This window comes from Eubalaena glacialis, chromosome 7 (assembly GCF_028564815.1).
Source record: "Eubalaena glacialis isolate mEubGla1 chromosome 7, mEubGla1.1.hap2.+ XY, whole genome shotgun sequence".
Classification (NCBI taxonomy): Eukaryota; Metazoa; Chordata; class Mammalia; order Artiodactyla; family Balaenidae; genus Eubalaena; species Eubalaena glacialis.
Window position 1 is genome coordinate 32623022 of NC_083722.1, and position 20207 is coordinate 32643228.

General features: G+C 54.7%; 1 protein-coding gene across 1 annotated transcript in view; it reads right to left on the reverse strand.

Moving 5' to 3' along the window:
• Positions 1-9106: 9106 nt before the first annotated feature.
• Positions 9107-20207, reverse strand: part of TTBK1 (tau tubulin kinase 1) — a 35356-nt gene continuing 24255 nt past the window's right edge. The window contains exons 13-14 of the mRNA XM_061195044.1: positions 10157-11718; positions 9107-9491 (exon numbers count right to left, since the gene is read on the reverse strand). Of these exons, the coding sequence (XP_061051027.1) occupies positions 9107-9491; positions 10157-11718 (1947 nt within the window). The remainder of the gene's footprint in view (positions 9492-10156; positions 11719-20207) is intronic.

A 20207-nucleotide genomic window follows, 5' to 3' on the forward strand; every position in this document is an offset into this window, starting at 1 on the left:
AATTTGTCTGACTCCCCACTCAGTTCTCATTCATGTCCCCCTGCCGCGAAAGCACAGGGAAAGCCAGCAATGTCAGATTTATTCTGATCTGATTCTCCAAACACCAGGTTGGCAAATAAGCTTCTAAATAGCCCAAGCTACAAAAATATTTGAAAACCTCTTATTTAATCTAGCCCCCACTTTGAAGAGTTAAGAAAAACTGTTTGGGAGGCTGGGAACACGGCTTGCTGGGTTCACACAGTGACTCAGCAGCAGAGCTGGAGAGAGGACCAGGACCCCTGACTCTTGCCCGGGCCTTTGACCCAAGCTGCTGAGCTGGAGATGTTCCAGTCTGCCCTAGGCTGGGCTCCCTGAGAAAGCTCTGGGAAAAGAGCTAAATTGTTGACATGGTGTGTGTTAATGGTGATGCTAATAGGCTTGGGAGTGAGGGCAGTGATTTGGTGGTGGTGACAGGAGGTGATAATAGTAAAAGATATTGAGTCTCTAGTGCGACCTCAGCATTCTGTAAGGTACAAAGATGCCTCGGCCACAGTCCCTGCCCCCAGTGAGCGTGCAGTCTGGCGAGAGGGTTAAAACAAGTGATACAACACCCCTTGCCTCCAGTCTCACCCCTCTCAACACACCCACCACAATGAACATTTTAAAACACAAATCTGACAGGGTAATGTCTCTGTTTAAAACCCTTCACCATGGTACTTCCCTGGCGGTCCAGTGATTAAGACTCCGCCTTCCAATGAAGGGGGTGCGGGTTCAATCCCTGGTCAGGGAGCTAGGATACCACATGCCTCTCAGCCAAAAAACCAAAACATAAAACAGAAGCAATATTGTAACAAATTCAATAAAGACTTTTTAAATGGTCCACATCAAAAGCAAACAAACAAAAAACCCCTCAAGAGCTCCCTCTGCTGGAGGGTGAAAGTCCAGCTCCCTAGCTTGGCCATATGACCCTCCATGTGACTCCTCTCCCCAAGCCTGTCTCTGACCCCTCCCCACCATGCCCAATACCCTCCAGTACCCTGGGTGCGGTCCTGAGGGCAGCCCTGGCCTCCCTCCTATTCACCTGGTGGATGCCCCAGCCACTCTGGAGACCAGCTCAAGAGTGAGAAACTCCTTCCCTCTTGCTCTCACCCATATGCGACCCCCACATTGTTGGTTCCTCCCTCATTTGATACTATGTAATCATTTCTATAAAAATATAAAATACCATAACTGTTTGTGTTTCCTGAGAGGTAAGTTTTGCAGCCATCTCATCACCATGGTCCCTCCAGCGACTCCACAGGGGAATACTCTGAGGTTTTTCCACAGCCAGAGAGAACAGCCAATGAGGCCAACCCTGGGCATTGGCTGTGGTGCCTTCGTTTTCACAGTGGAGGGTTCTCTCCTGCCTTAACATGAGACGTAGCTAATAGTCACCTCTCTCTCTTTGCATTGGCTTCTAGGCAACTCAGATCTAAATCTGAAGCCCCTTTCTACAGAGAGTAATTTGACATTAACTGTACCTCCAGCTTCATCTTATTCCCTGCCTCCACCCCATACGGCAGCTCTCCTCTCTGATGTCATCAAGGAATGGTGGTGACAATGACCATGATGTTTGGAGGCTGGAAAAGCAAGGACAAGCAAGGTAGGAAATGCCAGGAGTCTAACCAGAGTACTGATCAGCTCTGAATCACCAGTCAAGAGCTGGTTTTGATTAAATTTTTAACCATCCCCATGCCCCTCCAACCTGGGGATCCAAACTTGGGCTCAGAGGCCAAGATAGAAGGAGACCCTCATTTATACCAGACTAGATGAGAAGGAGCCTTGTGCCCTGGAAAAACAACAACTCCTTACTTGAAATTACGCTAAAACTGTTGGAGGGTTTGGGAAAGAATAAGTTCCTGGGGTAAACAATTCCCTATTTGGGATTGCCTGCAATAGAGACTTCTTACACTTTAGTGTTTCTTACTCTTTTGCCTCTCTCTCCACTGAGTAACCTCCCTATCTTACTTGGGGCTTCACTGACCATTAATCATTGCTACAATCCAGGTAATCATTTCCTACATTGATGATGGTGGTAATGACAGAATCCATTGTAGTGGGAAATATGGTGATGGGATGGATGGTATACCAGCGATGGAGGTGGGAATACTGATGGCAGAAATGATGGTGATTGGAATAGGGATGAAGGGTATGGGGCTAGGGATAGTGGTAATAGTGATGTGGTTATGAGGGCAATGGTGGTGATGAGGATTATGTGGTAGATGATACTGATGGTAGTGGTGGTGGTGGTGGTGGTGATGATGGTGAAAATGGTGGTGGTGGTCATGTTGAAGATATATAAGCTCCTGAAGAACAAGAATTTTGTCTCTCTTGTTAATCGTGTCATCAGAGCCTAGTGGTGGTGATGGTGATGGTGGTGGTGACTGCAGGTGATGGAGAAGGGTATCTGTGATTTGAGTGATAAGGGTGCTGGTAGTGGTGGGTAATAGAGCTAGAAGTAGGTAATGGAGATAGAGGTGGTGATTGTCGTAAAATTGATGGTGGTGGCAATGGGTGATGTTACACTGCTTTGGGCTTAATTGTACATGGGATGGAGAGGAATGCAGAAGATGCCACCTGGAATGGATGAAAATGGGCTTGTCTCATATTTCCCTCTGACTAATGGCCAAATTCCAATGACCATGCAATTCTCCTCCCCCATCACCACATCACCATGGGCAAGACTAGGCTCCTGCATCGGCTGAGGACTTAGAAGTTCATCTTGACTACCCTTCAGTCTTGGCTTGGTCTCAGCTCTTATCCTGGCCTTGACTCCTGAGTAGCCAATGGGAAAACCTCAGCAGGCCCCAGTGTATGACGATCAGAGACATGACACCTTCCACATTCCCACTCTGGTCTCTTTTTTCCAGAGTGTCCCCCAAGGACCTCTCTTTACTAACAAAGGCCCCTCCAGTGTCCTGGGTCTTTTGGCCCCTATCAAGCCCCTGATTGAGGAACCTTGCTCAAGCCACTCATTTCTCTGTGCCGCTGTCCTCAGAGCTCTCTTGGCCCTAGAACAGAAAAGATAGTCTTTCTGAGGGAGTGGAGAGAAGGTCAGCGGGGGGCTGGGCAGGTCCTCACCTGTGGAGCCAAGCTGTGAGGGAAGTGAGTGTGCCTTGCAGGTCTCAGGCTCCTGGGGGAGGAGGGCGGGCAGGGGTTCTCTGTAACCCTCTAAAGCTGTCCTCCTTGGCATAGCCCACCCCTGCCGCAGGCTTGGTCCTGCCCCCCCTCACTCCTCTCTCTACTCCCCGAATCACACCAGTGACCACCACACTGAACCACACATAGTCCTCACACCTCCACACCTTGCCCCCGCTGCTCTTTATGTGCCCAACTCCTGTTTCTCCTTCAAAATTCAGTCTAAGAGTCATATTCATCGGAGGGCCTTCCTACAAGTTTGCAGTCTGGCCTGGGAGGCCCTACCTGAGCCTCATGTATCAGCGCACATAGAGCCTCGTGTAAAGTGAAAGTTAATTTACAGCCACCTCCTAGAGGGCACACTCTGCCTTGTCTCAGTTCCTGGATGGTGTCCCATGTCTGGCATAGCCTCTGGTACATGTGGGGCTCAGAATTAGTTGAACGAATGAATGATTGAAGGAATTCTAAACAACAATGAATGGCATTCTTTCATTCATTCATAATAATAAAAGAAATTTAAAAATAGAACAAGATATCATTTTTCATCTACTTGATTATTCTGGGGATTTCTCCTAGAATTAGACTTGTAGACGTAAGCAAAGATTGGAGCCAGGATGTTGATTTTGGCACTATTGAAATAGTGAGAAGTTGGAAAGACTCTAATGAAAGCACAATGTGGAGCTGGTTAGATAGATGATAGAACATTCATGCCATGGACCATTACGTAGCCATTAAAAAGAACACGAGGATCCTGCTACATTGCTGGTGGGAAAGTAAAATGGTATAGCCCTTGTGGAAAAGTTTGGTAATTCCTCAACCTATTAAACATAAAGTTACCATATGACCCAGCAATTCTACTTCTATATTCTACCTATATACTTAGAATATATACCCAAGAGAAATGAAAACATATGCTCACACAAACACTCGTAAATGAATGTTCATAGCAGCATTATCCATAATAGCCAAAAGGTAGAAGCAACCCAAAGTCCATCAGTTGGTGAATGGATAAACAAAATGTTGTCTATCCATACAACAGAATATCATTCAGCCCTAAAAAGGAATGAAGTACTGATAAAAACTAAATATGATGAACCTTGGAAACATTCACCTTGGAAGCTGTGTAAAGAAGGCAGTCACAAAGAGCCACATATGGTGTGATTCCAGTGATATGAAATGTCCAAAATAGGCAAATCTATATAGAGCCAGAAAGTAGATTAGTGATTGCCTAGGGCTGGAGGGGTTGGGGGGAAATGGGAGTGACTGCTATAGGTATGGAGTTTCTTTCTGAGGTGATGGAAATGTTCTAAAATTGATTGTGATGATTGGTTGTACAACTCTATGATATACTAAAAACAAGGAAGATCTGTATTTTAAGACATTGTTGGGTGTAAAAATCATGTTTCAGAATAGTAGGTGTAATATGCTCCTCTATTTATAAGAAATACATATGGAGAGAGTGCTATTATTATAAACATAAAAGAAGGGCTGAGATGGTATACACCAAGTGGTTCACAGGGGTTACCTGTAGATGGTCACATTTGTGGATGGGAGGCTTTCACGTTTTATTTTATATGCTTTTAGCACTTGCCTTTTTACTACAAATATGACCTGCTTTTGACATTTTTGAACAAGAAGGAAGGTAAAAGCACGTGGGGGCCCCACTGAAAGCTAGTGAATCAGACCCTAGAGCCCCCTTGCATCACGTCAAAAGAAAGGGGGGCCCAGGAAGTCACGGAGGGAAACAGGAGATGGTTACACAGGTTCTGGAATGTCAGAGCTGTGGTGGAGTGGTCTTCTCGGAGGGAGAGCAGGACATCAAAGCCTGGGCCCTTCTCCCTCTGATCCCAGACAGGGCTGGGAGCCTACCCTGGGACAGAAATTGCGTACGTATTGCCTAGGTGAAAGATTCACACATAGTGAACCTAGGATCCAAAATGCAAAAAGTACAGCAAGTACACTACACTGCAGCCTCCCTCCCCCCAGCTCGCCTCCCAAAGCAACCAGAGTCCTCTAACTCATCTACACAGTTGGGCATTACACACACGGTTCTTTTACTGTATACAAAAAGCCACCTCCTTCATTGCAGAGCTTCACAGTACCCCACGATGTCATATGGGTGGCCATGTTCTACTAACAGGCCCCAATTAATGGACATTTAGATGGCTTCTGAGCGCTTGCTTTTACAGGTCTACAGTCTCTTACCCAAACCATTGAAAATCTTTTAGAATCCAGAATATATTAATATTTAGAAAGGCAATTCAGTGCATATTCCATATATTATGAAACACCCTAGTAGGATCTAAGGCAGTGCCGTGCAATCAAACACATTAATATTTCCACTGCAAACATGTATGATAAATGGAATTAATAAAGACTGTAAATGGTCTTGGCAGGTTTTGATACCAAATGAGTTTATGCCAATCTAATGGGAAGACTCCCAAGTTTCAGAACTTTTTGGCTTTCGGAATTGCAGATGAGGCTTTGCAGAGTTCAAAGAATGCTGCCATGAATAACTTGGGACACATATAATTTTGCAAGTTTACAAGTATATCCATAGGATACATTTCTAGGAGTGGAGGCTCTGTTCATTTGTGATTTTCATAGATTTTGTTAGAATAATGACCATTTATCTTCCTTGCCTGTAAGCTGCTGTACTTTATGGTTTTCCAAACACTTGTACTTTTGTCTGTTAATTTTGGGGCAATGAAAATTCTTCCTCCCTCCCTCTCTGAACAAAGCTAGACTTAGAGTCTCTGGGAGCCAGGGGAGCCAAGAGAGCCTGAGCTTTGCTGTCAGAGACAGCAGGACCATCCCCTTCCCCCAGTGTAACCCTGAGCAAATTTGCGGTATCCATCCTGAGCTTCCATATCCTTTTCTGTAGACAATCTGCCTCCATGACAGTCCCTCTCCACTTTCCCACCAACCTGCTCTCTTCTCTCCTGTCTACCCCCAGCCCCAGGGCCTGGGCTTTGTCCTCTCTCCCAAAGGAAAAAGAGTCCAGGCCAACAGAAAGAAAGGTCCACAGGCTTTTTAATGGTGTGATGGCTACTTCCCTTCCGAGACCCGATCTAATCATGACAGGGGCTTCCAGGGGGTGGGGGTGAGGGGTGGACAGGTGCAAGGTGGGCAGAGGCCATGCAGTGACTAGGAGGGGTTGGGGAGGGTGTTACATTCTTTTTGGCATGTAAACATTCTTCAGTGGCTTCCCCAGGGGGAGGGCAAGGGCAACTCTCTGCCCCCTACCCCATGGCCACCAGGGCTGGTCCCCGGAGCTGAGAAGACTGAGCAAGCCAGGCCCCTGGGAGGATCTGGGAAGGGGGCAGCCCACGTGTTTGGGGCCCAGCTCCTCGCCTGCACCTTCTTCGTGCACAGTGCAGCTGGGGAGGGGAGGCATGTTTTGGGGTGAGCAGACCTGCATCCGAGCCAGTGACACAGGCTGTGGTGATGAGGAAATGCTGGAGGGGTGTGGTGGTGGTGGTGATGTGACACTCTTTTATAGAGAAGGCGCTCAGGACTGGGAAGGCTTGGTGGCGGGGAATGGGTGCCCAAGGGGGAAGAAGCTGCAGCTGGGGGTGGGGGCACTGGAAGGTGTGGTTTCCTCTGCCCTGGATCCTTCTGAGGGAGAAGAGCAGAGTCAGTCCCCTAGCCCCCTCGCACACTCGCCCCTTCCTCTCCTCCCCCCACCTCAGTGACATTCAATGACGCAGAGGCCTGAGGTCAGTTGGGAGCCCTAGGGAGGTCCGGAATCCCAAAGGCAGACAGGGTTTTGTGTCTCTGCCCAGCTCCAGTGCTGGGTGAAGCTAGAGGGTGGGATGGGCCTGGGGCTCTCTCAGGCCGCCCCCTTTTCCCTCCCAACACCAAACCAGGGTGTTGTTGGTCCTGGGGCAGGGGTGAGGCTGGGGGCCCTACATTCACAGTTCGGTTGGTGGCAAGGAGCAGGCCCAGGACCTGGGCACCAGGGGTCATGCCCTGGTCCCCACCTGGCACGAGCTGATTGTCATTCGGAGAAGCTCTAGGTGGGAGGGAGTGGCCCTTCCTCCACCCCCTCTGCTGGATCCAGAGGGCAGCAGAGGCCTTGGGAGGGTCTCGGGTTGACAAAGAGGGCTCTGTCCGGAGAGGTTTCCTGAGTGTTCTGGGAGCTTCTGCGTCAGCATAGGGTGAACCTCGAAGGCCATCCACCCTGGAGTCCTCCCCTGGGCTGGTCTGCAGAGAAACCACCACCTTCGCATAGAAGCAGCTGCCCAAGCTACCGACTCTCCATCAGGGGCTTCAGCTGGCACCACCAGGCTTCTCTCGGGGCAGATTTCCTCATGGGCATCCTTCTAAGTGATGGTGGCTGGATGCTGCCAGATCACTAGGGCAGGCTGGGACCTTTCTTCCTCTTCCCTTGGTTGTCTTGCCTTGCTCTCTGTGACCCAGGGAAGAACAGAGGGGCCAGGCCAGGGGGCAGAGGCTGTGTGTGCTGAGGATGGAGAAGGCCTGCAGGGGACCTGTCCCAGATAGGCAGGGTTGGCTATCCCTTCTGCAGCCCCTTGGCCCAGATGTAGGCAGTTGAGGCTGATGATGAGTGGGGATGAACTATGCAGGAGCCAGGCCCAGGAGGAGGCCCCATATCCATTCATGGAGCAGCAGAGGCCTCACCCACTGCAGGGACTGCTCAGCCGCATGGGTTGGGATTAGGACAAGAGGGGACAGGCTGAAGGGTGAGCTGGAGGTGGAGGGGACTGGGGCTGGACCTATCACACAAGCATACAATCTGGAAGTTAGAAGGGCCTTTCTGCCTTGAGTCCAGGGGCCAGCTGTCTGTCTGTCTGCCTATTTCTGCTCTCTCTCCCACTGGGGGAGATGATGGTCTGATCCAGCCTACTCCCCACAGGCAGGAGGACAGGGAGGGTGACCCAGCTAGAACTGAGTCCCTGAATCTCCAAAGGGCCAGTGCAGAGAAGATGATAACCAGCCATTCTCCACCTCCACTGAATTCAGGAGAGAGAGAAGTTGGCTGAAACTGCAGTAGGCAAGATTGAGGTTAGATGGCAAGAAGGAATTCCTGATGGTGAGGGGTCCTGAGCACTAGATCCGGGGACAAAGGGAAGGGGTGAGACCTTTTTTAAAGCCCCCCTGCAACTTCCCATTGGGAAACACTTGCCCAGGAAGGCAGCCCACACACACTTGATGGTTCCCACTGAGGTCCCACACAAACTAAGGGGGAGGGGGTCTTTGCACCCTAGAGGCACAAGGGAGCACCCTTCCCCCATCACCTGTCCACTGTCTCCTACAGGGGTGTCCAGGATGGTGCTGACTTTGGGCCAGGTCAAACCTGCCCCCTCACACCACAGTAGACCAATGGCTCCTAGGTCTCACCTCCCCAACCCCCGTCTGGCAGCTGAGAAGAGCCCTTTCCAACCACCACAGCTCCCAGGAGGCGTGAGATTAACCCCTAGTGGGAGGCTGGAGCCTCCACTTCTGGAATTTGAGGCTGCCTTTCCGAAAGGGTTGGGGCGTGTAGCTTTGGCTGGAAGAGGGTCAGGAGAAGGGAAAGGCGCCGCAGGATGTGTAAGCAGAGTTCCCTGGGGGGGCTTGGAGAGCAGCAGAGGCCTGGTGGTGAGCAGGGCGTCCCCATTCGTGGAGTCCTTGGTGAAGAGTCGCTGAGCCTTCCCCGGGGCGTAGGGTGAGCCTGCCCCACCTGAAGGGCAGCAGGGGGAGGGGCGGAGACGGGGAAGGATGGGGAGGCGGACAGTCCCCCCGCGGCGCCGCGTCCCCTTCCGCAGGGCCGGCGGGTGGGCGCGGCGTGTGCTGGCGCGCGTCCTCGCGGGTGCAGGCAGGAAGCTGGGGCCGCGGGTGGCGCGCGTCAGGCGCGTAAGGCTGTGCTGGGAGCTGTTCCAGTGTGGCCGGCTGCAGGTGGGGGGCCGGGGTGAGGGTGAGGGGCCACGGAGTGCCGCGCGCGTCATTATCTGGCCCCAGCCCGACCCTCCGCAACCACCGCCCGGCCTTTGGTTGCGCGCTGAGTCTGGAGTTTCCCTCTGGGTCCTTTCTTGGGGGCCCCCGGGGAGGGGGTGACTTCAGGCTGGGCCCGGGCCTGCGGGGCGCCCCAGGGTGGGGGGGCCCCGGGCCGGGCCTGGTGCGAGGGGGAGGGGCTCTCTTTGCGGGACAGGGACCGGCTCCGGGGGGAGGCGCTGGGATGGTGCGCGGAGGAGGCGGGGAGGCCGGGACTGCGCGGGGCTGGGGGCCTGGTGCCGGCTTGGGTTCGCCCTGGGGCCGGGCCACGGCCGGGGGGCTGTTTGGGACGGAGGTCAGCAGCAATGGCCGTCCCTGGGGGCTTCTGCAGCTGGAGCCTGCGGGAGGTGCGGAGGGCAGAAGGCAAGAGACAAGAGGAGGGCAAAGAAACAAAAAGACATTTTCAGAATCTCCCTGGGCACTGAGCTCCAGAGTCCTGCATCCTCAGAGCTGGATGAAACTGAGGAGACCTTGGCACAGATGGATAAACCGAGGCATGGTGCCCCATCCTCCAGAACGGGACCTCTAAGGGCCACACACTCCCAGGCTGCTACCAAAAGAGCTTGCTCCAGGCTTTCTTTGATGTCTCTGTAATCTTTAAAATTCACATGGATTTTACATTCTACTCTATTATATACCCATGTTTATATTAATATGAATAATGTTTTCTCCCAACTATTCTGGCCTTTATCCTTTGGCCTCAAATGCCCCATGGCACACCAGAGGCTGTGTGTGGACCCCACTGGCCCCCATCAGCCTTTTCCCAAGCCTGGCCTCCTTGGCACCCCTCCAGACACACTCACTGCAGCCACTTCCTTGAGCCCAGTGACAGGGCTGGGAGCTGAGTCAGAAGAGAGACTTAGTTGGGGAGGTGGTGGACAGGAGGTGTGGCTGAGGGTCCTTCCTGAATTATCAATAGCACTTGGCTCCAGGGAAGCCTCTGCTGGTGGAAGCCTTCTGTAGTCACCCTCTGCCTGCCCCAGGACTAGCAGCAGTTTCTCACCTGCTGGTGATGGCTGTGTCAGATGCTGGGGCCGCGCCTTGGGGTCTGTCAGGGGGCTGCTGGGCTGCGGCAGGCGTGGGCATGCGGGTGCTGATGGGGCGGGGGATCCGGCTCCGGGTGGCAGCTGCCCGCCCGGCTTTCCTGGGCACCGCGGGCTCAGAGGCAGGCGTGTCCTCCTCGGAGCCTGTGCCTGAGAGCGTCTCAGAGGCACGGCGCTGCTCCTCACTGGAAGAGGATGAGGCCCCAGAGGCCAGGCGCAACAGCAGGCGGCCCTGCCTCTTCTCCATCACCAGCCGCGCCAGGTCCTGCTGTGGTCGGGCCCTCTTGCCCCACCGCTCTTTGGCCGACAGTGAGCCTGAGGGCTCCGAGCCTGTGTCCTCCTCAGACAGCAGGACAGGGATTCGGCTCCTGGGGCGAGGGCCTGGCATGGCATGGCGACTGGGGGAGATGGTGGCCAGTTTCTCGGGACCTGGCTCCATCAGGGACGCCGGGGCTGGCCCATCGGCAAGGGCTGGGCCGTTGGGCAGTGAGTCTGTGGTCACCTCCAAGGGGCTGCTCCCGGGGGGGGTGGACAGGACACAGCTCACCAGCCCTGATATGGCAATGCCGTTCTCCAGGTACACAGAGGCCCCCTCCTCCTCAGCCCTTCCATCAGAGGGCACCTCCAGGCCCAGCTCTCCCCCAGCGCTGAGCTCCTCAGACCGGGAGGCTTGTCCACCGGAAGACATGACATTGAGGTGGGTTTTCTCTGCAATGTGCACAAAGGTCCTCTCGACTTTGGTGAAGGGCGAGGAGGTGACTGCCACTCCCCCTGCCCCTATGGTCACTGCCCCAGCCCCCAGCCCTGTCCCGGTCCCAGGGGGCTTGGGCTCAGACTTGAGGACGGAGGATAGGGTGCCTGGCTCAGACACGTCCAGCTGGCTGCCAGTGGGCTGGGGCCGTTCGTGCTGAGGAGTGAGGGCAGCCAGAGTGCCCAGGTCAGGGTCGGGGGCCAGGTCGGCAGTGACAGGCGACTTCTTCATGTCGCCAGGGGAGACGAGCACCAGCGTTTTGGAGCCCTCCTCAGGCTCCAGGTCCCCGTCAGCCATGGAGGCTCGGCCCCTGGACTCTTTCTGATCATCGGCCAGCAGCGTGGACGGGGCGCCCTCCTGGCTCCGGTCCGTGCTCCTCTCGCTGCCCTCACTGCTGGAGCCACTGTGTGGCCCCAGCACCTCCCCCAGGACCACTGCCTCCTCCTCCTCTTCTTCCTCCTCTTCTTCCTCCTCTTCCTCCTCCTCTTCTTCTTCCTCTTCTTCTTCTTCCTCCTCCTCCTCCTCTTCCTCCTCCTCCTCCTCCTCCTCCTCCTCTTCCTCCTTCCCATTCGTTTGAGGCTGAACAGGAGCCAGCGGGACCTGCGGGGTGGCAAGTAGCATGTGCGAGAAGTCCACCCTCCGGGCCCTGTTGAGCAGCCGAGCCCGTTCGCGGTAATCGGAGAGATCCTTCTTGTAGTCCTGGTAGGGCAGGCTCAGGGGCACGGCTCGTGGGAGACCATTCACCTCAAACGGGGGCGCCACGGAGAATACCTGCAAGGGGCACACACAGGGACCCACTGAGGTCACTCCCCCATCCTGGGCCGGAGAAGGACGGACTGCACTCCCAGGCTAGGAGGCCCATGAGAGTGTGAGTTCCACTAGAGCACATGCTGGGGCTGTTTTGCTCATTGCTCTGTCCCCAGGGCTTAGAATGGTCCCTGGCACCTAGTAAGTGCTCAATAAATCTCTGATGAATAACTGTGTTCATGCTCCAGGTCCCCTGAGGCCCCAGGCCTTGATCCTGGTGGCTTTTCTGTCTACCAGTCTCCCTTTTACCCCCACTCTTCTGTATCCTATGTCTATCCTGAAACCCAGAGGCAACTCTAGTTCAATCAACAGAAGAAAATGACAACTGCAAGCCATCATAGCCACCATGTAGGAAACCAGGTCCAGAGAGAGGCAGCAAGTGTCTGGGTCAGCCCTCACTGCTTCCTCACAGGGCACAGTTCCTCTGCAGCCAGGGAGCTGGCCACCAGGGCCACCAGAACCTGTCAGACAAGGGCAAAGTTCAGGCCGTCCTCCACCCCTTGAAGTGCAGGCTGGGCCCCTGGAGCTCCAGCCCCCTTCCCACCTGCCTGTCAGCCAGGAATTTTCCAGTCCTCTATAGGTATGTTTTGAGTCCACACTTCCTCCAAAAACTCACAGCCAGCCTATGAAAGGCAGTTTCTTTTCACTTGATTTAAGTTTTACCCTTTGAAGCTTTGTGCAGAGTTCTTGGCAATGTGATGGCATGTCCTTGGTTTTCTAGATTCTTGCCACATCTCCCCTTAGCCCCCTTCCTTCCAGACTCAAAAGGCCTGACCATCTTACCAGGGCCTCAGCTGCTGTGTCTTCTCTAGCTCCGCCCTTGTCAATCACACACATCCCCAGGCACCCACAATGCGCCAGGCCCCATTAGGGCTGACATGGCTTTGTTCCTGGTGGGATGGTACTGATGGTATCCAGCACTTTGTTAGCCTTTTGAACACACAGGGCCTCTGTTTTCCGAAACACAGCCCATGCAGACCAGAAGCCCTGGAGGGGCTCCAACACCTTCAGGTGCCATCCAGACTCTCAGGAAGTCCTGCCAGGCATTCCTCTTGAACATCTGTGTCTGCTGCCCTATGCCCATGGGCACAGCCCTGTCCTGCCTGGTGGTTCCCCAGCCATCAACCTGTTTTTTCCATTCTGCATTGCCCATCCGTTCTTCCTACAGCTGCCCAAGTGATCTTCCTGAAACTTAAATCTGATCCCATTTGTCTCTGCTTCAAACCTGCAGAAACCTATGGTGGGTCCCACAGTCCTCAGGAGACAGATTCAAACCTATAGAAACCTATGGTGGGTCCCACAGTCCTCAGGAGACAGTTTCAATCTTTGGCTTGGCACATGAGCATCCCCACCCCCCACCTTGTCCCCACCCCACCCCATGATCTGACTCCTACCTTGTGCTCCAACCTCACTTTGAGCAGCACCCTCTGGTCCCCCACTTATGTTCCAGCAGTTCTCTAAATGCCTCATGCATCTCACACTTCTGGGTCTTTCCCTAGGCAGTTTCCTTTGCCCAAGGGTTCCTCTCACTCTCTCTATTGACATGACAAATTCCTGTTCTTCCTCCAGGACCCAGCTAAAACAGCTCATTTCCCCAAAAGCTTCTTGTCCCCCCACCAAGCAGACTTCATCACTCTACTTGTTTTCCCACATCCTTCCATTACAGAACCTTCCACCCTCTATTTCACAAGCATGTGTTTACATGGCTCTCTTTCTTGATAAACACTGAGCCTCTTAAGGGTTTTTCATTCATTCATTCATTCATTCAAGAAGTCCTTGAATGTCTATCGTCTTGGCCGCTGTGTTAGAGGCTGTGAATTTGTGGGTCAGCAAGACAGATCTGGTCCTTGTTTTCATGGAGTGTGAAATCTTTAGATTAGGAAATTAAATGGGGATAATGCATTCTCCACAAAGGCTGTGACCATAAATGAGGTCATGTTAGCAATGAGTCTGGCTTATAGCAGTTGATTGATAAATGTTAACTCCCTCCCCACCCTGCTCACTCTGGTTTGAAGATCATTGATCCCTTCCTCAACCCCACAAACTCCTGGATGCCACAGCTGTGGGCGGGGGGCGGGGGCTGGGGAAAGAAGGGGCTCTCCCAGCTGAGGTCTCTGTGCAGTTAGCCCAAAGGCTGGTGGAGGGGAAGGAATCCCCAAGGCCAAGATTTGCTCAAGGCTGTGACTTCTCCCTTCCTTAACTGCCATAATCTTCCTCACAATCAGACCATCAGTGAGGCCTTGATGGAGTGGGGAGGAGTGATGCAAGACAAAATAGCATCAGACACCGGATGGGACCCCAGCACACTCTGGGGTGTGTTCTGATTATGTTTTTATCCTGTCTGGCTCAGAACTCACCCACCCAGCACTAGATACATCCTACCCAGCAGGGATATCCTTCAACCCCACCAAGCCATTCTTTCTCAGCAAAACCTCTGCCTATTTTCCCTGTCCCATCTCTGACACTTTGGACATCCCTGTTAGAACCACCTTTTCCCCTGCCATCTGGCCAGTTCTTGGATCTCTCAGGAAAAGCCCCATCCATAGGATGGATCCTCTGCTCACAGTGCCCACATTAGATGATCATAGCTGGAACCCTCTCTCCTTTCATCTCAAAGCCCTCCCCTTCCATTACATGGGAGGGATGAGGGATGAGAACTGGAAATCAGGCATCACTGATAATATCAGACTGGGAAACTGAGGCCTGGAGAGAAGCATCAACATGCCCAAGTCACAAAGCACACCACCCAGGGTAGCCCAGAACTCAGAATTCTTTCCACTGCCTCACTGGCCTCCCATCCTCCCACGTGGAGAAACTCAGGACCCTCTGCCCTTTAGCAGAGCTGTGAACCTCAGAGTAGGGACAGGTTTGCCCTAAGGATCACTGCCAAGCCCACCCTGGCCTGGGCATGCTGGGTTTTCTATTTCGAAGCCCCTCCCCATCTGGCTCCATGTTGGGGAGGGCCAGGGCTGGGCTCAAGTTCCTCCCTCCTCAGAGAGCGGGAAGTCCTCCCACACCCTTTCTGGCCTCTCCTGGATGCCTGTGCCCAATGAGTATTCATCCATTCGCCCATGTGATCCTGTGCTCATTCAACCAGCCAATGGTCACTGGATAGCCTCTGTGAGCTTGGCCCTATAGACCTGAGGACACCATGGGAGGGGGACAGCAGTGACACTCTCCCAGTCTATCTCAGAGGGAAGAAACAGTGCTGGGTGTCACCAAGCGGAAGTCGGGTTCTGGGGAAGCTCACACCTTCCTGCTCCCTTCCCACGGCAGTGGCCCTTTATGATTCCAGTCTGCTTATTGTGGTACTCCAGCATGCTTGGCACAACGTTACTTGGGGGTGCTTTTTAAAAAAAACAGAGCCCTGAGTCCTACTCCCTAGATTCTGTAGGTCAGAGATGAGGCCCAGAAATCTGTTTCAAAGCTCCCTGGTGAACCGATGGAGTTTGGCCAAAGGCAGATGTGGTGAGGGTGAATAGTGTGGGAGGAGGAGAGGCAGGCCTTTGGAGCTGAGACAGAGAGAATGAAAGCCTCAGCCCTCCCCCTGCCTCCGCTGAGCCCAGAGCAGCGGCATGTGGCCTCACCAGCTTCAGAACTCAGCCCAAGCCCGTGTTTACTCCAGTCAGCCGGAAAAGTGAACAGAGGTAGACAAACCAGACTCCCAACTGCCCCTGCCACCAACAAAACTGGGCTCTCCTCAGCCTTGACTTCTCTGCTACTGATGCTGGAGACAGGTTACTCCACATACCCCCATCCCCACACAGCGTGCATTGAGCAACTCTTGCCTGGACCCTAGCCAGTCCCAGACATTGTGCACTGCACATCAGCCCACAGTCCCAAGGTCAAAGAAGGGGGGCTGCCGACGGACAAGAGGAGTGTGAACTCTGACACCCCGCCCCTCCCTCACTGCAGGGCGGGGAGGGCTTTGTGCCTCTCACAGCAGTGCCCCATCTCCTCCCTCAGCAGCTGCCCAGCGCATACCTCCCATCTCCCCTCCTCCCCAGGGGACCCTCCCCCCACAATTGCCATAATTTCCCAGACTGAAAATTGGAGATGAGAAGTCAACAGGGTAGCTTCCTCTGCCCACCTCTGCCTTTCCCAGATTCTTCGTCTGTCTGTCCGGGTCTCTATTCTCGAACCACATCTGCCAAGCCAAGAGCCCTCCCTCTGCTCCTCCACCCCACACCCAGGGGTGCCACCCACCCCGGGCACACTGGCCTGTGGCAGTCATCTGGGTAGAAGGGGTAAGATGACCTGGGAAGGCAGCTGCCTACCCTAGGTCTCTACAGATCCTCACATACTTGACCCCCAGATCTCAGTGTCCCCAACCCCTCCCTGGCTGCCCCAGGGCAAGGATCTGACAGCATGGGGACATTCTAAATGCTCTGCGGGTCAAGAAATGCAGCTGTAGCTTGCCCTTCTTCTACCCCCACACTTGCTTTAGGCCCCAAGAAAAGTATCTTCCTCTTTTGGTGCTGTGGCTGCAGGCTTGCAGGGGTGGGGTGGGGGACAGAGAGAGGGTGAGCCCCCCTCCACTTTCACCCTCTCTCTCTGCAGTCTCCAAAGTCTCTGCGATCCTCTCCTTTGTGTCCCACCCCTCTCCTTGTCCTAGTTCTCCCTCAACCCACATTCTATCCCTGCATTCCCTTGGCTCTGCACAATCCACTCTCTCACTGATCCCCCTCAACAGACCATTCTCCCCCAAGCCAGGGCTACTTCAGACCCCCCATTAAAGCAGGGGGCGGGGGAAGGCTCCCGCGCCCTTCCCTCCCACAGGGCTCTCTGGCATTCTGGCTTCCCACCCCCAGCACACACTTGGCCTCAATTGTCTGATCCATAGGAAACTGATTAGTGCGCCCACCTTCCTACTCCGCATCCCCCCTCCAGCAAGTTGGCGATTTGGAGTCGGCCCCAAAGACCAGAGTCCACCCCCAAAGCCCTCCTGCGGATGAAAGGAGACAGCCAGCCGCCTCGTGAGGGTTGCTCAAGTCCAACTAGGCTGAAACCTCCGGTCCCCTCCCGATCTAGCCTGTCTTAGCGGAGGTAGGAGTGGGGCTGGATCCATTGATCTGGAGTTTGCCCCCCACCCTATCTCTGAGTCAGCAAAAGACTAGACCCTGCCCTCTGCCCAGCCCGGCGACCCCAGAATTGGTTCTGCATCGAATGGTGGGTTAGGAAGGAGGAGGGTGAAAGAAAGCAGGCGAAGTGCAGGTTCCTGGAAGGCGTCTTTAATCAGGATTTGGTAGTACACAAGCTCGCCGGATTGTCTGCATTAACATACAGGGACTTTAAAAGGCACAAGATCCCTCGCACAGCGACGCGTGACGGCGGGGCGCCCCCCACCCCCGCCTGTGCGTGGCCATGTGCGCGGGGGTGCGTGTCCGTGTCCCACCCCCCTCCCCGGCGGCGCCGCGCGTGTGCGTGTCAGTTTCAAGTGTTGGATTTGTACAGTACTCGCAGTCTAGGGGCGGGGTCTCAGTGCATGCTCTTCTACCCTGGCCCGGGGCCCCCCGACGCCGCTCTGTACACTGAGGACGCACCCCGGCGGAGAGAGAGAGAAAGAAAAAAAAAAAGCGTCCCATCTTCCTGTGTGTGTGTGTGTGTGTGTGTGTGTGTGTGTGTGTGGTTTCGAGTTTTTCGTGCATGCTTATGCTGGCCGGGGTTGGGAAATAGTGCAAGCTTATAATACAGTATTATTGCAGTACAAAATGGGGGGGGCGGTTATGATGGGATGGGGAAGCCCAGGAATAAACAGGCTGGAATTCGGGACCTCCGGGAGGGAGGTCCTCTCGCCAACCCCCTTCCTATCCCTCGCTCCCCTCCCCACCTCGATCAGGAAGTGTCTCCCAACAATGGGAGGGGGCTCCTCGGGTCCCTGGAGGGAAAGGGCTCAGGTGGGCCCCAGGGCTGAGCTTCCCCCATCCCACCAGTCTCACTTCTTAGGGGGCAGGGGCCAGCCCTCTCCTCGCTCAATACTGTCAGCCACAAGGGCCCCGAACCCCGCCTCCTCACCCTCGGAAGCCCCTCCAAGTGGGGGGGCAGGGGTCGACGGAGCAAGTGCAAAGGAAGCAGATGTTGGTCCCTGAGTTTTATTTTCGGGGGTGGGAAGAGAGAAGAGCTGGAAGTGGGGGCATGTTTGGGGACCCCCAGGGCCCTCGGTGTAAGTGGGGTGGGGCAGGAGACACGGACGCAGGGGCTTGGGCCAAAAGGGGGTGTTGGGTGGCTCTGAGACCTAGGCTCAAAGCTTGGGTCCCCCTCAACTCTGGGCTCTTTGGCATCCAATTGCAAGGCCAGTTATTTGGGGCGGGGAGGGGGCAGCTCTGTAGGTGGTGAGGTAACTGGAATCAGGGGTGGGCGACAGGGGCTCTTCGAGCCCGGAGAATTGGCCAGCTTCCCCTCCCAGCCCTCGTCAGCATCCTGCCCTGAAGCCCTGAGGGGCGAGCCACCACTCCAGCCCCGCCCCGCCCCGGGCCAGGGACCCTGCGACCGAGAGCCTGTGGAGGGGAAGCTAACACAATCACAGCGCGGGGCGGGGGCGGCGGGCGGCTGTGGGCGATAACCCGGGGGAGGACTTTAGCAACAGGCAGCTCGGCGGGGGCGGGGCGCAGAGGCTGACACCACCTCGGGTCGCACACTTCGGGGCGCCCGGGAGGGCAGCTCTGGCGACGTGAGGGGCGGGTCTTGAGCCGGGGGCTCAGAGGCCTGGCGGTACCCTGATCACGCCGCTTAGCAGCTAGTTAAAAAGACTGAACGTACATTCGTGGTGCGACGGCCGCGGGGGCGGGTCCAGGGGTCGGGGACAAAGTGGAATGTGGTAGATGGGGGTCCCGATACAGTGATAAACCTGCGAGAGGGGCCCGGAAACACGATCCTCGTGCTCTCCTGGGCGGGGGGCCGCTAGTTTGCTGTCCCGAGAGTGCATGAAGCGTGCCTGCAGCTATGGGTGGGTGTGTGTGTGTGTGTGTGATGTGGGGGGGCCTGTTAGTCGTGGCAAGGTGAACCCCAGCCCCCCCACCCTCAGAGCCTGTGCAGGTAGAAGGGAGGGTACGTGGTGGGATGCACGGCGGAACCAAGCGGAAGCGGAGGTCTAGGAAGGTTCCCATAGTCCTTTGGGCTTCATTGACCCTCTTCCCCCACTGCTTCTTAACTATTCACTTGGGGGACTGGGGCCATTCAAGCCCAGGGGCTCCCTAAGCTGGGAAGCCCACTGGGTGGTGTGAGAAACCATTTGGGATATTTGAGGGATGTGGTCCTCAGGCTGGGAGCCTCTCCCTTAGGGAGAAGGATATTTTAAAATTTTCAGAGGCTGACCCCACCAGTCCCAGGGGGCACCTCTGTCCCTAACGGGAATAATGCAAACTTTGGGGACGTGCCCCCCAACTTAAGAAGAGTGATTTGCCACACTCCTTTTTACCAAGGACTGCCCATGGGGGTGGGCTGATTCCTGCCCTATGGGTTGGAATCTCAGTGGAGTTTGGGGTGGGGTGGGGTGGTGTTCGGGCCCTCCTTAGAGGTCTATGCTTCCATCCTCAGGTACCAAATCAACCCAAGGACAGCAGGGGATACAGCATTATGCTCCCACAGCGAGGGGCCCCCATATCCTCCCTAAGCATGGTCCCCTCCCCTGGCCACCCAATATAGACACATTGCCACAGCTCTTTCTGCCCACCCCAGTAGCCCAGGCCCCCCCAACCACTGCCTGGGCAGACAGCACCACCCCTCCCCAGAAAAGGAGATCTAAGCAGGGCAGAGGAGAGAAATAGCAAAGGAGGGTCCTGGGCCCCTCCACAGAGAGGAACCCTGGCTTTTCCTGGGATTGGAGGGGCCTGCCCCTCTTGGCTGGGGGAGCAAGGGTTAAGGTACCAGCATGGCTCAGAATTTCCACTATTCCCCCATGTGCTGGGCAGGGCTATTCCCCTTTTCCCCACAACTGGAAACGCAAAGGAGATTGCTGGGTTCGGGATGCTAGCGGCGGGGGTGAGTGTTGAATGGTTATTGCTGTGACCCAAGCTGCCTTAAGTGGGTGAGGGGGTGTCTATTCATTACTGAGAATTTACTAGAGCATTTTTCACTGACTCAGGTTCCTGTCCCACAGAGAAAATACTGGTCCTCTGAGGAGGACCCCACTTGCCATGAACAAATCCACCGGCCCACACACACACTTAGGCACACACACCATGAGCTCACTGACATGTACACACAGCACACAGCCCCACTGGCCACGAACTGCCTTCTCTTAAGAAGCCCACCCAGTTTGAGTTCCTGGGGCAGAACACTGCCCCCATTTGAGTGCTACAGCCTTGGATAGATTTGGGGGAGTGGGGGAGTCCTCAGGCTCAGAGAGGTTCAAACTGAGTTCAGGGTCTCTGCCTGTAAACCGGTTTTGTTTAGCTCACACAGTGATTTTTCTTTAAAAAGTTGTTGCTTTTAAAAAATTAGAGGCCACTAAT